This window comes from Medicago sativa, chromosome 5 (genome assembly GCF_051527215.1).
Source record: "Medicago sativa cultivar Bolivia chromosome 5, Bolivia_mono, whole genome shotgun sequence".
NCBI lineage: Eukaryota > Viridiplantae > Streptophyta > Magnoliopsida > Fabales > Fabaceae > Medicago > Medicago sativa.
Genome location: NC_140753.1, coordinates 60,195,273 through 60,210,612, shown reverse-complemented (window position 1 = coordinate 60,210,612; position 15,340 = coordinate 60,195,273). Strand labels below are relative to the sequence as shown.

General features: G+C 33.8%; 1 protein-coding gene across 1 annotated transcript; it reads right to left on the bottom strand.

Annotated features, from left to right (window-relative positions):
- Nucleotides 1–10,540: 10,540 nt before the first annotated feature.
- LOC146923635 (putative helicase MAGATAMA 3) lies at nt 10,541–14,002 on the bottom strand. Its single transcript, XM_085708792.1, has 5 exons — nt 13,153–14,002; nt 12,301–12,625; nt 11,925–12,183; nt 11,589–11,831; nt 10,541–10,618 (listed from the first exon to the last, which is right to left on the bottom strand). Exons 1-5 carry the CDS (start codon nt 13,984–13,986, stop codon nt 10,585–10,587), a joined length of 1,695 nt encoding a protein of 564 aa, XP_085564918.1. The 5' UTR covers nt 13,987–14,002; the 3' UTR covers nt 10,541–10,584.
- Between the last annotated feature and the right edge of the window lie 1,338 nt (nt 14,003–15,340).

Genomic DNA, 15,340 nt, shown 5'->3' with positions numbered 1-15,340 from the left:
ATGAGAATAGAAGGATTAGAGACCGCATTTTGGAATACACGGTTATTCCTCTCCTTCCATATCACCCACAAGGAAGTAAACCAAATAATTTTGAAGAAAAGATGAGTAGCTCGAGGTAAATCTGCCAAGTCAGTAAACTTTTGGAAATGAAGTCGAAGCTCACCAGGCTGAACCGATAAAATACCCAACCAGTTCCACACTTGATGCCAAAGCGAACCAAAAGTAACACAATCCAAGAACAAATGTTTAGCTGTTTCCGAATGTCCGCATCCTGAAACGCACGCCGTGTTGTCTGATTGAAGAACGCGCCTCCGCACCAACTTATCTTTAGTAGGCAATCTATTACGAAGTAGGCGCCATACAAACAGAGACACCTTTGAAGGAATACATTGATACCAAAAGTCGTCAACAAGAGTCCTATCTCAAAAAAAAAAAAAAAAATTGGATTACATTCAATACCAATTATTTTTTGGATAAATTGATGTTATGGAATTACAATATGCATTCTTTTTTATCTTACCATTTTAGCAAAAAAAATATGTTCCTAAATATGTTCCCAAACAAATGGTGCATTATTCGTCGATATTATTTTATCATGGTCCAACAATATAATTTTTTTTTTGACAAAAATAAACAATATTCATTCATTCAAATTGATAGAGTACATCGATACAATACAAATCCAAATTCGCTAAAAACAAAATGGATGAATATGTGAACAAACTCACAGCATCCATATTAATAGCATAAAACGGCGAAGTACATATGCCTACAAATATGACTATATTCATGTCTCTGGAATATTCATGTCTCCGGATCTGCAATGTTGACGACACCAAAGTCATTGTCATTGATCGGATCTACACTTGCTCAAAGCTAATCTTTCAACCTGAATCAAATAAATACCGCACTAAGACGGGAAATCAAAAACACACCGCACAAAGACGGGAAATCAAAACAACCAGAGTCGTTCAGAGAGGACGAAATCACAAAAACAAACGAAAGAAAACAGAAAATATGTGAAATCACTTATTCAATTTGGATAGAAGGAAAAACAATTCGGAGGGGTGGTTTTTGGGTCAAAATTGACCCTAAATCACCCCTCTGAAAAGAAGAAGAAGAAGAAAGGGGTGGCGACTAGGGTTTGAGAAGGAGATAAGAGAGAGGAAGAAAGTTGGTCCAACAATATAATTTGTTTCTTTACTAACGTGAAATGTTAAAACATATTGAAAAATTAGTTCAAAAAGAATGAATTCGTTAGTAATTTTGTTATGTTCCTTATTAAGTATGCTAAAGGGATAAACACAACACATTGATATACTTCACATACATTTAATAATGATTCAAAATTTATGAAGGGTTTTTCCAACTTTGTAAATGCTAAAAACTACTTAATTATTTTTAGGTGAGTGTGGGATTTACACACTATAAAGTGATAAAATCATATTCAACATTTTACATGCAAAGAGAAAAAGCTATGGCTGGAATTATCAAATTTGTTTATGTCATGATTCTATTTTTTTTCTTGTTTCATGTCGCAACCAAGGTTCTAAAAAACGGTCGCGGTCGCGATCGCGGTCGCGTTAAGGTTGTCGCGATTTCGGCTGTAACGGACGCTGCGATACAAATAACGGTCTTCGCGGTGTGAATTAGTCAAAATGTTTCACAAAACGTATTAAAACTATTTATGTTATCATATAATGTATAATAACTTAGATTAATACTTTTTTTTTCCATAATTATAACATGTTTAAAGTGAATATAATAATAAAAATAGACTACATTTAGTAAAGATAGAATGTTTGACAGATTGAAAAGAAATTAACTAATAAATTACTACTCATAGCATATCTTTAAACATAGTTCATGATCAATTAACTACATTTAGTTCACATCATAAATTTTTATGAATAAAAAAGAGGCATTAAAGTGCCAAAAATGGTGTAAAAAATAATAAAAATGGTGAAGAAATAAATAAAAACAAAATTGGCTCAGCTGGAATAAATCTGAACCACTTGATGCATCAAGGGGTCCAAATTTAATTCCTACATATAGTTAAAAAACCAAGGGTGCAGATATGAAAAAGGGGGTGCATAAGCAACAGCATATAGGACAAAACTGCAGGTGGGGCCCGCGGTCAACAAGGAAGGAAGGAGGTCAACTCCTTCTTCTTCCTTTCTTCACGTGAAGAACAACAACAAGAACATCACCACTGTTGAATTTTCTAAAACCTCAAATGTTCACCAAATCTCACAAACTAAAATACCATTTTGATTGGATTTTCACGCTGATCATGAATCTAAGCTTATATTTCACAGTGAATGTTTGTATAGAGAGAAAAGTGAGAAAAAAGTTTTGACTGAATTTTCAAGTTGGAGTCCGTAACGGCGTTTCGCGGCCGTAACGGCGTTTCACGGTCGTAACGGCGTTCTGTAACGCTGTAACGGCGATATTGCTGTGAATTTCTTTCTCAGCGTTAAAAGGGGCAAAAACGGTAACGGCCGCTGCCGATACCGATTTGTAACGGCCGTTTTTGCGGTAACGTCCCGTTTTTTAAAACCTTGGTCGCAACAACATCCGGGTAAACCTTTTTTCTCATCATTTTCAAACTTCATTTTCAAACTTCATTATTTACTTTATAGACTGTACACAATCTTTTATCGTATTTTAATAACATTATTTTGTTATCTTTTTTCATTACAGTACAACCACGTCCATTACAACCACATCCATGTGAAATTGATGATGATTGTCCACATGAGATTGGTAGTAAAGGTGTTATATGTATTGATTGCGTGTGTATATATATTGCAACACTTCACTGATTCTATGAGTACCAAACTCAAGAGAAGACATAAACGCCCTGCAGAGAATTATGAGTTCCAACATTAGAAATATAAACAATATACCGTATGTTAGAATATTACACGAGCTATCATTTAGTTATTATGTTGGCATCAGATAATTTTATTTTTTTTCGTATTTTCATGGACTTTGCGGTTATTGTTTTGTACTCTTAAGGTAATGATTATAAAATAAATTTTAAAAAAGAAAGCAGTAAAGAGTGTTATTTAAATCGTCTTTTTCTCTTTCCCTAAAAAAAAAAAATCGTCTTTTTCTCTCTTAATTTTGGAGCTATTACCATGACCTCTAATTCAAGCATTACCATGACCTCTAATTCAAGCATATCACATATTCTTTCCAACCAAACAACTAATATAATAACTTAAATAGTTAAGTTGAAATATAAATTTATCTTACTTTAAAGCCTATAATTTTATTTATTTTATGCTATAACACTATCACATTTATTCTTTTCAAAAACTTCAATTTATATTTCTCTTACCTTTTAAGTCATTTTAATAGCTTCAAATGCCTTTTGATTTTAGAAGATATGAAAAACTAGGTCACTATAAATTTATAATTAATTTTTGTCAAAAAAAAAGTTATAATTAATTAATCTAGAAGACGATTAGTGAAATTTTAACTTATGAAAAATGTATCTTGTAATTTTATAAGTTATTTATTCTACAAGATGATTAGTGAAATTTTAGAAAAGATTAGAGAACAATATAAATAAGATAAATATTTATCATGTCCTTTTCGAGAATGGGCGTTAGACTTAATTGGTCAAATCCAACCAGCTTCGTTGAAAAATCATAGATAAATCATTGAAAAGAGTTGCATATCCATTTAGAAAAAAACATAGAAGGAGAAAAATGGTGGCTTTAAACGACATCATTGATCAAAAGAATAAGGTGAACACATTTTATGCTAAAAGAATGAAAAGAAAAAAAAGTTTTCAGGTTGATGAAAGTCCGAGGTTCGAAAAGTGGTCGTCAAGTTGGTAGAAACCTTTTATCATGAATTCAAACAAGAAACATATGTATGATTCAAATCATAAAATGATCTAGAAATGTTTATTGATAAGAACTATTTAAGACCTACAAACCATCCGTGGGGAAAATAAATGTTACATTATGAAGAAATATTAGCCATGCTTGCTTTAGATATATTCCCTTTTGTTGAAAGCAACGTTGAAATCTTCTTCCATAATAGCTAATTCATGAATAAGTTGAATCCAAGTTCTATGCATATTATTGGTTTCAGCATCAACCTCATTAATTAAAAGAAGTCTTGATTATTGTAGAAACATGATCATGAAAAATACTCGATAAAATATGGGCTGAAACCAAGAGCCCTTGTCTTGAAGTACAATGTTGAAGATCTAGAGTCTAGTATGCTGCAAGATAAAAGAGGAAGAACACAGTATGCTATAGTTACTTGATGCACAAGCAATCACAAGTCCTATCTAATTTAGAGTGTGAAAAACGGTTACAACCAACTTAGAGTTTGTTACAAGTTTGATTGTTATCCTATAACATAGAATACACAGTAGCTTAGCATAGATCACTTTACATTCACTATAAATATATGTAACTTTCTCTTGTCTTCATCCTATATGTTCACCTCAATGTTTTTCAAATTATTAAGGATTTTATTGAACTCCGTCAATTGCTTTGTGATGGTTTCGGACTCCATCATCCAAAAGGAATAGAGTTTTTGTTTCAAAAATTGCCTATATGCCAACGAGTTGGTCATTTACAATGACTCCAACCTTCCCACATAGCTATTGTGGTTATCCCCTACACGACATTTGTAAAGGTGCTTCACGTGTCATGAGATCAGTCACTTCAGGAGGGGTTGTCCCTAGTTAGGGGACAATGATGACTCCGCAAAGTTTGCAATTGTAACAGCCCAGGTGGGTCCCTGCTAGGCACTGTACCCCCCGGCACTGTTACTCACAAGCTTAATCACTACCCCCCCTATAGTAGTGTTTTTGCCTCCCGTGGGAATCGAACCTAGTACCTGGGGATAAGTACTAGTTCAATGCATTCCCACTACCAATTGAGCTAAGTGTAATATCCCGCTTGTCAGTATCGGAATATTACCAGTCGATCGTGTCAGAGGATTAATGTTACGGAAAGTAAGAACGACGGAAGATATTATTATGTAATATCAGTCAAGTAAGGACTTACGTATCAGTGTCAAGATAAAACGGTTAAGACGAAGGGCATTCTGGTAGCACGCAAAGAGGTATATATGTGATTTTGGGGCCAAAATCTTCATTTTGCATTGCTCTTTCTCTCTCTAGGTTTGAGAAAACATTTTCTCTCCTCCTTCTCTCTAGATGGCGCCTCCATTCCTCAATCTCTTTCCCTCAAGCTTCCAAGTTTTATGCAATTGATGAACAAACATGGATTAAGGTGCCTTAAATTGCAAGAAAACCTCAAGATTGGAATGGTTTGAGCTATGATGTAAGAGGACCAAGCTAGAGTTTGGATTGGAGAAAGGTTGATGTTGGGACTTGAAGATGCTACAATTATCATGTGAGTTCTTAGATATAACCTACCTTTGGGATTATGTGCTTAATTTTGCAAGGAAAACATGAAATAAGTTAAGTTTAGAAAAATAAGATTTTGTACCCTTGTCTTTGATCTTGCTTTGTTCATGTTAAAATTGCCATGAAAGATGTTTTATAATGATATATAAGTTGTTGGATGTTCATAGTGCATTGCAGGATCGAATTGGATGAGTTTTGGGTCAAAATTTGCAAAATTTGCACCATAGACCCGAAGAAATTCGCTATTAGCTCAATTTTCGCTAATAGCGAAATTACCCAGAAGAATTTCGCTATTAGGTCAATTTTCGCTAATAGCGAAATTTTCAGAACCTGCCCAGAAAAAGTTAGCTAATAGCGAAATTCTCTGTTTTGGCCTACTTTTGGCCTGTTGGTCCATTCTAGGGTCGGTGGTGCATTCCAGAGCCTTTCTTTCATCGTTTTATAACTTTGTAACCCCAAAACAACATCTAGGCAATGCACATAACATCAAATGATCCTCGAATCAAGAATCATGGTAATCTTAACATGTACATCAAGAACGGCACGAGAGAGTTTTAGCCGAATACTCGGGTAGAAATGAACTAAGAAAGGGAATGAAAGTAGAGCCTTGACATAGCTTGTCAAGAACTAGAATAGTATGTAAGAAATAGAATGCTAGACATGAGTTATGCTTGAGTAGATGCGAAGTGATTTAGATTATTCCCTTCGTATAGAAGCTAGAGTGCCATACGAGTATGGCAAGACGTGAATTGATTAGATATCTCTTCACATAGTAAGTTAAGCAAGCATATAGTTTACCTCTAGTTGGATCGTATAGGAATCCGAGGTAAAAGAGATAGCATGTATATATTTAATACTCATGCATTTATAGACCAAGAACTTTATTAAAGTTGTGAAGCGATTAGATATCTATTCACAAAGAAAGCTTAAACAAGATGTAGTGGTCGTGTCTCTTGTGTCCACACTAGGTTGGCTCAAGGGGTTTCCATTAGGTGAAACGGGGTTAGCCATAAGGAACCCGCACGTCACTGTAGGAGTGCCATTGGCTATACCTTAGATAGGTTTCCTTCGGTTAGATAGGGATTGTGCTCGGGTTTACTCCACCCCGAGGCTCTCCGTAAAATGTACTCAGATAATATTTGTTTGTTAAACGCTAACTTAATGAATGAATCTGACTATGCATATTTATTAGACATGTGTATGTTATGTTATAGAGCCTTGACGTAGATCGTCAAGAATTAGTAAAGCATAGACGTAGATCGTCCAGAGCTAGAATGATAGTAAGATAAGATACGTTGTTAGAAACATCATATTATGCAATAGAGCGAATAGATAAAGATATGCCGATGACGATCTTAGGTTTCCCCTAATCGTCCGGTTTAGAATCGTGTCATGATTATGTTAGACTTAGGTCTCGATACGTAGAGCGTATTCTTGGCATTGCGGTATTAGTTTCCCCTCGACCGCCATGACACGTATAAGAAGTGAAGTCTATAACAAGGTAAGAAGAATCTTATGACGGCCCTAGCATGCACGACCGTCTAAGTATGCAAGTCCCCACACAAGTATAATCAACCGGCAGGTTGTATTGCAGACACGTGGTAACCGTAGGTTTTCCCTGAGGTTACCTATAGCCTAGGATTAGGTAGAACTCACTGAGACATTATGTATCATCTCAATCCTTATTTGTTTCAGATAAACAGGTTGGATGGTAAGCTAGTAACAGAATGGATGTTTCAGCAAGTGTTTGTTCGTACCCGTTGCAGGATGATATGGATATGCAAGGACACATTCATTATATTTTAGAAAAGTTGTGTTACTTTATTATTGTACGAACACACATTGTTGTATAAGATATTCATTTGAAGTTTTTATGTTGTATATTTTTAATGTATCCAGTACTAAATTAATGCACACACTAAACTTTCTAGATACGTTTAGTGTGGGTATTATAGCAATTGCCCGTAAGATTATGAGGATGCGGGTGTTTTGTTGGTGTCGCGTTGGAAAGAGGGAGAAGGTGGAGTTTTTTACCTAGGAAATCATGCCACTTACAAGTTCACCTTCATGTAGAATGAGTGTTCGTTCAGAGAGACGTTAAACACCTAACATTAGCCTGGAGAGAGGGTACTAAGAATGATTAAGGTCATTCTAAAAAGGCGAGGTAAGAATATTCATGATTAGCCTTGGAGGTGGAGGCTACAAGCTGAAAGACATAGTGAATATACTCGTTTGAAAGTTGAGGTAGAGAAAACTCAACTTTAGGTTGAGTCTTCCACTACCGGGACTAGGGGAGACAAGTCAATGGCACTTAAATAGTACAACTATAAAATCCTTGTGTGTTATGCTCTAGTGGATAGCAAAAGAATCTTCAAAAGGAGATAAAGGTGCACTCTGAAATGAAGATGTTATGATGAAACTTGTAGAATAACCTAAAATTCATAGTGTAGTTGCATGCAAGGATCTTAAAGAAGGAAGAAAACATTATGAGGATTCAAAACGTAAGGTGAAAGCTTGTGGAACCATTTGGCATAGATAGCTGCAAGGATAAATAGTAAGGTGGTTAGTTAAATTGCCATCACAACTACTTTAGAGGAAGGTGAAAAATTGTCGAGATGTGACTAAAAGTTGAGCGTTGATTTTTCTGAAAAATTGTGGCAAAGTTTGATGATGCTAAAAAAAAATTGGTGTTGCTAATTCCCCAAAAATTGTGGCACCATTTTGCTTGTTGGCATCAGTATTGTGTACGAAACTGAAAATTTTAGTGCGATCCAGTGAAATCGTGTAGCAATTTGCTCAAGATATGGACACTATATAAATATTTTTTTGAGAGACACTATATAAATATTATTTGACCCATTTGATGGGCAATCTCAAATAACCAATGGAGACAAATTTTAGGGTACTTATAGGCTATTAGTTCAGTGTTATTAGGTGAGACTATTGGATAGGGAAACAATTGTAAACTCCTTTGGTGAGCGAAAATCATTGAGTATCTTAGTCACGAGAAGAGATTTGATAAAATGATAGAAATTATGATTGTTCTTGGAAAGCTTGTTGAAGTTAATTACTTGTAACCCTTTTGTATCTTTTTGTAAAGAATTAATTAATGGTGAAGTTGAGAGATCTCTCTCCTTGAGATGTAAGTCAATATTGTTGGACCGAACTGGATGAAAAAAATTTGGTGTGTTTGTTTCTCTTCTCCATTTATTTTTTTGCTTTGGTTTGCTTGTGGTATGTGTTTTACACTTGATTATAGGTATGTTGTTGTTGTTACTTGGGGTTAATTTTATTATTGGTTACTACATCCTTTTGCTAACACATCTAAGTTTATTGATGTGAGATTTGAATCGGACTTATAACAGGTGGATGCCACAATCTCTAGAAAATAAACGGGTGTGCACATGATGTTCTATAAGCTAACCACGTCTCTTGCTATGACTAAAAACATGTATGTCAGATATTTTTTTTGGAAGTACATATCTGTTAGATTGGAGCAACGAACAAATATAGGATTTCAAGGAAGATGAAAGGTCAATTCCTAATTCTTAGTAACTCGTAATGGTGTCGTGAATACCACACCCGTTCATGAAATATGCACACAACTAATAAGTTAGATATTGAAAATACAAATTCAAACAAATCATCCACAGGTGAGAAAAGTCAATCTTTGATGAATCATTTCAAAGAACAATTTTGCTTTACATTCAACACCAAATTATTTTCTAATCAATATGATTTATAAAATAAAAAAATCATTCTCTTACACACAACAAATCTATTATAAAAAAAAATCCTATACAATTACGTTTTATTAGTGTATAAATATGTTTTTACTCCAATGTTAACTTTTTTTTTGAGCAAACTCCAATGTTAACTTATTATAACAAATAATTTCTCTTTGCTATCATGAAAGTTTAAAAAAAAAAAGTAATAAAAAGGTTTTTAGAAAATAAAATGAATTCTTATGATTAACAAGTTTTGTTATGACCTCATTTCTAAATGTGCTAAAGGGACAAATACAATACAGTCATATATTTAATAGGTGTCTAATAATAGTATAATTTTATGAAGGGTTTTGCAAATTTCTAAAGAAAAAAAATTATGGCGGAAATCATCAATTTTGTTTATGTTATGATTCTATTTCTTTTCTTGTTTCATGTCGCAACAATATCCACCGGTAAACTATTTTTTCATCATTTTCAAATTTCATTATCTATTTTATAGTTCATATCATGTTTTAATAGTGTTATCTTGTTATCTTTTTTCATTACAGAGGTACCACCACATAAATGTGACATTGTGGCTGATTGTCCACCTCATGTGTATAGATTTTTTAAAGCTACGTGTGTTGATTGTGTGTGTTGGTATGTATTGAAATGGTAATTCTACTAACACAAACTCAAGAGAGTACATAAACGTCCTGCAGAGAATTATGAAACGTCCTCTAGAGAATTATGAGTTCCAGCATTAGGAAAGATAAGCAATATACCGTATATTGGACTATTATATTATATGAGCTATCATTTAGTTATTGTGTTGGCATCAGATAATTGTTTTTTTTTCTTCGTATTTTCATGGACTTCGCAGTTATTGTTTTGTACTCTTAGGCTATGTTTAAATTGATGAAATGTGATGGAATGGGATGAAATAGAGTGGTAACTTATTATGCTCCATTATTTAAATAACGGTAAAAATGGAATTAAAAAGTTATAATTTGTTCCTTTACGTCCACTTTCGAAACAATGGAACAGACACATTCCATAACATATCCAAACAATGGAATGAAATCTCTGTTCGATTCTGCTTCGTTCCACTCCGTTTCATTTCACTCCGCTCCGTTTTGTTCTATCAATCCAAAGAGAGCCTTAAGATGATGATAATAAAATAAATCATCTTTTTCTCTCTTAATTTTGGAGCTATTACCACAATCTCTAATTCAAGCATATCACACATTCTTTTCAAACACCTCATTTACATTTCTCTTACCTTTTGATTCATTTTAATAGCTTCAAATGCCTTGTTTGGTTTTAGAAGATATGGAAAACTAGAAGGTCATTATAAAATTATACTTCCTCCGTCCCAAATTATATGTCGCTTTGGAAAATAATTTTCTTCATTAACATGATCATACAAGTAAGAGTCTCACTGGAAATAGAACATTAACATTCATTTATTCACTAGCCCCATGCTTCACTGTTTTGTTTAGGTGCCCTGCAACCAAAACACAACAAATCATACAAGTATTAATTCCACATGATTATAGGCAATGCTCTTGCATGTTCATGTTAGTCACTAAGTCAGTCATAAAAATATGTCGTAGATTGATAAGATTCACTTTATCAATTATTATCGACCAATAATAAAACCCTATTCCGAGTTTAAATTTCTACGCAATGTCAGTCTAAAATACACTGGCAACCAATCGCAACCAATCATATGTGTGATTTGACAGTGGTGTAAAATATTTGTATACTGTCGGTGCATATCAAAGTAATCATATCCGTTACCAGCAAGTAGACGGATGTTGCGAGTTGCGGCGAATCAAAGTAATTCACTTTTCCTTTTGCTGCTGAGTATTGATACTCATAGTGCTATGAAATTATAGCTTAATGTAAAATTTAAGAATATGGACAGTTTTTATTTAAATTGAGCTTAGATTTGATTTTGGCTACTTGATTTAAACTTAAGAAAATGTGCAAGGGAGCTCATGATTGTTCTTATAACTATTACCTGGAATTGGATTAATAAACTGGCTGGACATTATTGTAAAACTTGAATTTCAAAGAAATAAATTTGTAAACTCGGTATTTGGACCTAGGTTATATGGTAAGACCCAACACAGAAATTATATTGATACGTGAAGGATTCAAACTTGAGGCAGAGACGAGGACACTCCTAAGTCGCAAGCCTACACCACCAAGCCAGCCCTAGTGGTTTTGTTTTCAAGATTTTGAATATGTTTCTCCCTTAATTTTTCCGTATGCACCGTACATAAAGTTGTGATCTAGATATTAATATAATTATTCCTTCTGGTATTCTAATTCTTTGGCTTCTCTTCAAAGTGATTAATATATTTTGCTTATAAAAAAAACATAAAGATAAACAACAAATATGATCACAACAAGAACAAATAATTCAGAACCACAATAGATATATTAAAGAATAAATTATTTCCACTCACCTGGAGCTGGAGGAAGTAGTTGGTTTTTCTGATTTTCCACCTAAACTGAGTTTCTTAAATGGCGACTCAGATCCTTCAAGTAGTTTGATCTCGAACAAGACATCATTAATAGCCCGGGCCAATTTCTTGTTCTCTACAGCATTATGGAAACAATCTCTTCTCTTAGCATCAAGAACTACATTTCTCCAAACCGAGTCACTGTTGATTAGAGTAGCTGCATTTCCTAATATCCAAAGGCAATATCTGCACAAAAAATGTATTCAGTTTTCGGTAAACATTGCCCTAGTAGATATTGAGTTTTCAGTAAAATGAAAATATTATATAGTTATAACATACCTAGCCCTAGTGATTGCCACATTAACTCTTTGTCTGTTGGAAAGAAACCCCACTTTTCCACTCTCATTTGATCTTACAGTTGATATTATTATTATATCTTCCTCCCCACCTTGAAAACCATCAACAGAACGGACACTAACAGAGAAGTCGGTATCAGAAACCGCAATGTACTGCTTAACTTTCTCTTGAATTTCAAAAACTTGAGCATTATATGGAGATATGATTCCTATGCTCACTTTCTTCTTTGTCCTCATAAATTCTGTACACAAAAAAGGGTCACAAGTATTAAAGCATAATGCATATCTAAATATTTCTTTTTAATTGGAGTTAATGCATTAGATAATACATCCACATAGTACAAGATAGAGAAACAAACCATGTTTTAGGCTTTCAAGTATCTTGGAAATAACAGCTACCTCAACCATGTTCTTCAAACTGTTTCCGCAACCAAATTGCTCTTTTCCCTTGGCTATGTTAATAAAAGAATAAGAAGCATACATTTTTCCTTGAAGGAAATGCTTATTATATTTTTCTTTCCTAACAATGACGGCATCAGAAATTTTTCCATCATAGAACTCTTTGCATGGAAATAAGCTAATTGATGGATGCATTCTATACTGAACATTAAGCATATGCCTCTTGTAGCCAGAAGTAACTAGCCTCTCGAACATACTTCGTCCAAAATCACACTCGTCTGCAATCTACAAATATAAATTCTTTGAGATACAGCAGTTTATAAAAATTGTGTCGCACAAAATGCACAAATAGTGACATGTTTTTAGTTTTAAATAAACTAGAAAGTGTTGTTATGGAAAGTAAAAGATAAGCAGATCAAACTAGATCACATGCTAAAGGGAGTAAAGTACATAGTACCTAATCACATGCTAATACACTAGATCAAACTAATTAAGACTAGATAGCTTGTATCTGCTCTTTTTCTCTAATAAGTGTTATGTTACCGAATATTATGAGCAAAAGTGTTTAAGAAAACCAATCTTCATAATGATTTTTTTTGCCACTTAACTTAGAGGCGGATTTCATAATTTTCATGTCTAAAAACACTCACTTATTATCAAATTTGATTCAATAATGAGTGTTTTGTACAATCTTCGTGTGTTTGCTAACGTACAATGTTCCTTTAATTTTGAACATATATTAGACAACAATCTTAAATTAAGGAAAAATATCTGCAATTTAAACAATAACAAAAACAGCAATGATCAAATACCTTGCTTTTTACCAATGCAGGAAGTTGCCTCTCATCACCTATTAGGATACAATGACAAAGACCAGGAAGCTGCAATGGAATGGTTGACTCACATTCTTTTAGCATAGCTGCTTCATCAATAACTAAAAATTTCACCGGACTCTTCTCTTCTGAGTAAAGTTTGATAGAACTTGATACAGTACACAAAATTAGATTAGCATTTGACAAGCAAAACTTTTCCACTCGATGTCTCACTTTAAAATTAGGAAGCGAAATTGACTTGGGAAGGAAACTTAGTATGTGAAGGCAATCCTTTCTTTCCAAACTTGACGGTCCTAAGCAAACAGGTATGCACTCTTCTTCACAATCATCAACAGCTTGCTTAAATTTGGCTTGTCTCAAGGAAATTTCCAGTGATTTTAACGAGTCAAGAGCTTGGAGAATATTGTTCACTGAAATGAAAGATTTTGGCATGTGGGTGTATAAGGTAAGTAGCAAGAACTTTAGCTTCTCTCTTAATTCTAAATATCTCTGCTTCACAAATTGCTCCATGGTCATGATACTTTGGTATAGCTCTATAATCTCTTTCCTTGCCCTCTTCACATATCCCTCAAAAGTCAAAATATTGTCATATTTATCACTCCCCTTATTTTGCTTGTAAGCACTATAAGCGGATACTACAATACTATTTGTAGCAAAATCATCAAGGGACTTGTAACCCATCTTTGAGAAAATTTGCTCTCTAGGGTCCTCAAGCAGCTGCATTAAGCTTGTATATAAGGTCATGAAGAAATTGACTCTATTCATGCTTAATTTATCAATTCTCTGTTTCAAAAATTGCTCAATTGTCAACATACATTCCTTTTTGTCATTCTCAAAAATCTATTTTTTGCCCCATTAACATAGGCAATACGGTAGGGACTGTTGAGTGTGTTCAAGTCATTTAAGCTTTTTGGCCTAATGTATGTTCATAATCAGTTGTACTCTTCAACCATATGGTATAATGGAACTGAATGAATTGATTTTGAGATTTGCGAAGTTTCAACTGCTTGCTGTGTTCGACATTCTTGATTTCACAAAAGGGAGCTCGAGACACACCAGACAAGCTTGAAGATAAATCAGCGTGTGTTTCCTCCAACAATAGAGGAATAAAAGAGTTCTTGTAATCTTAATGCTGCTCTAATCATTCAAATGGTAGAAGATGGTTGCACTCAATAGAAAATAAAAAGTTTAATGTCAACTCAATAGAAAATAAAAAGTTTAATATCATGAGGTAGAATGGTAGATAACTATTATCAACTAAATAAACAAGGTGGTTGCACTCAATAGAAAATAAAAAGTTTAGATATGTTTTCTGGGCCTATATTGAACACATACAAAAAATTCTTTGAAATTATTAAGAAGGTCGCTCTATAGGGCGCCCAAGTAGCTAAAGCCTGAAAAAAGGTCGATCGGAAGATAGCTTTCGATGGGGAAGAAAAAACGATTTGAACATATCTCCTGGTATGTTTGTGTGATCGGTAGATACATTCTAATAAATTTAAGGAGCTTTTGAGCAAACATGAGGGGACTATATACATCGACTTTCTTATTGCAACACAATTTTTTGCAACTCTTAAACAACATTGTTATACCCTAATTTTGGACCTAAAAATACTAATCAATCTTTCCTTTCTTGCATTTCAAGTTATTTGAACTGTCTCTGATCAACTGCATCTTTCTCTGCATTCTATTTCAATGTTATTTGCAAAATTCACATGTAAGGGCATTTTAGTCATTTCCTATGTCACATTTCTCTCAGTCTTTCAAAAATTTGTTTAACTCCTTTCAAATAGGTTGAATGAGTCTCCATTTCAATTCTATGTCAAAATCCATTTTTAAATTGCATTTGAAGTCGTTTTGAGTCAGTTTTGCCCCTAAGGGCATTTTAGTCTTTTCATATGTTAAATCACTGTCTAAATCCTAAAAATTGTCTCTGAGTCTTTTAATTTTGCTTGTATGAGTCTTTGATTCAATTCCTGTTAAAAATCTATTTTTTCAATTGCATCTGAGTCATTTTTTAGTCGTTTTAGCCCTAGGGGCATTTTGGTCATTTCACACGAAATTTCGGCAGAGAGGTACTTTAAAGTACCTCATTTAGGCCATTGGTTCATTTTAGTCCGTTTTGTCAAATTTTAGTCGTTTCGCTTTACGTTTATTTCAAATTACG

What these genes read in the sequence shown, in the direction of transcription:
- LOC146923635 (XM_085708792.1), bottom strand. Translation starts at nt 13,986, where the DNA reads ATGTTGACAATTGAGCAATTTTTGAAACAGAGAATTGATAAATTAAGC. An exon ending in CTGCATTGGTAAAAAGCAAG is followed by an intron (nt 12,626 to 13,152) that starts GTATTTGATCAT and finishes TTATATTTGTAG; the next exon opens with ATTGCAGACGAGTGTGATTT. An exon ending in GTGGCAATCACTAGGGCTAG is followed by an intron (nt 11,832 to 11,924) that starts GTATGTTATAAC and finishes TTTTTTGTGCAG; the next exon opens with ATATTGCCTTTGGATATTAG.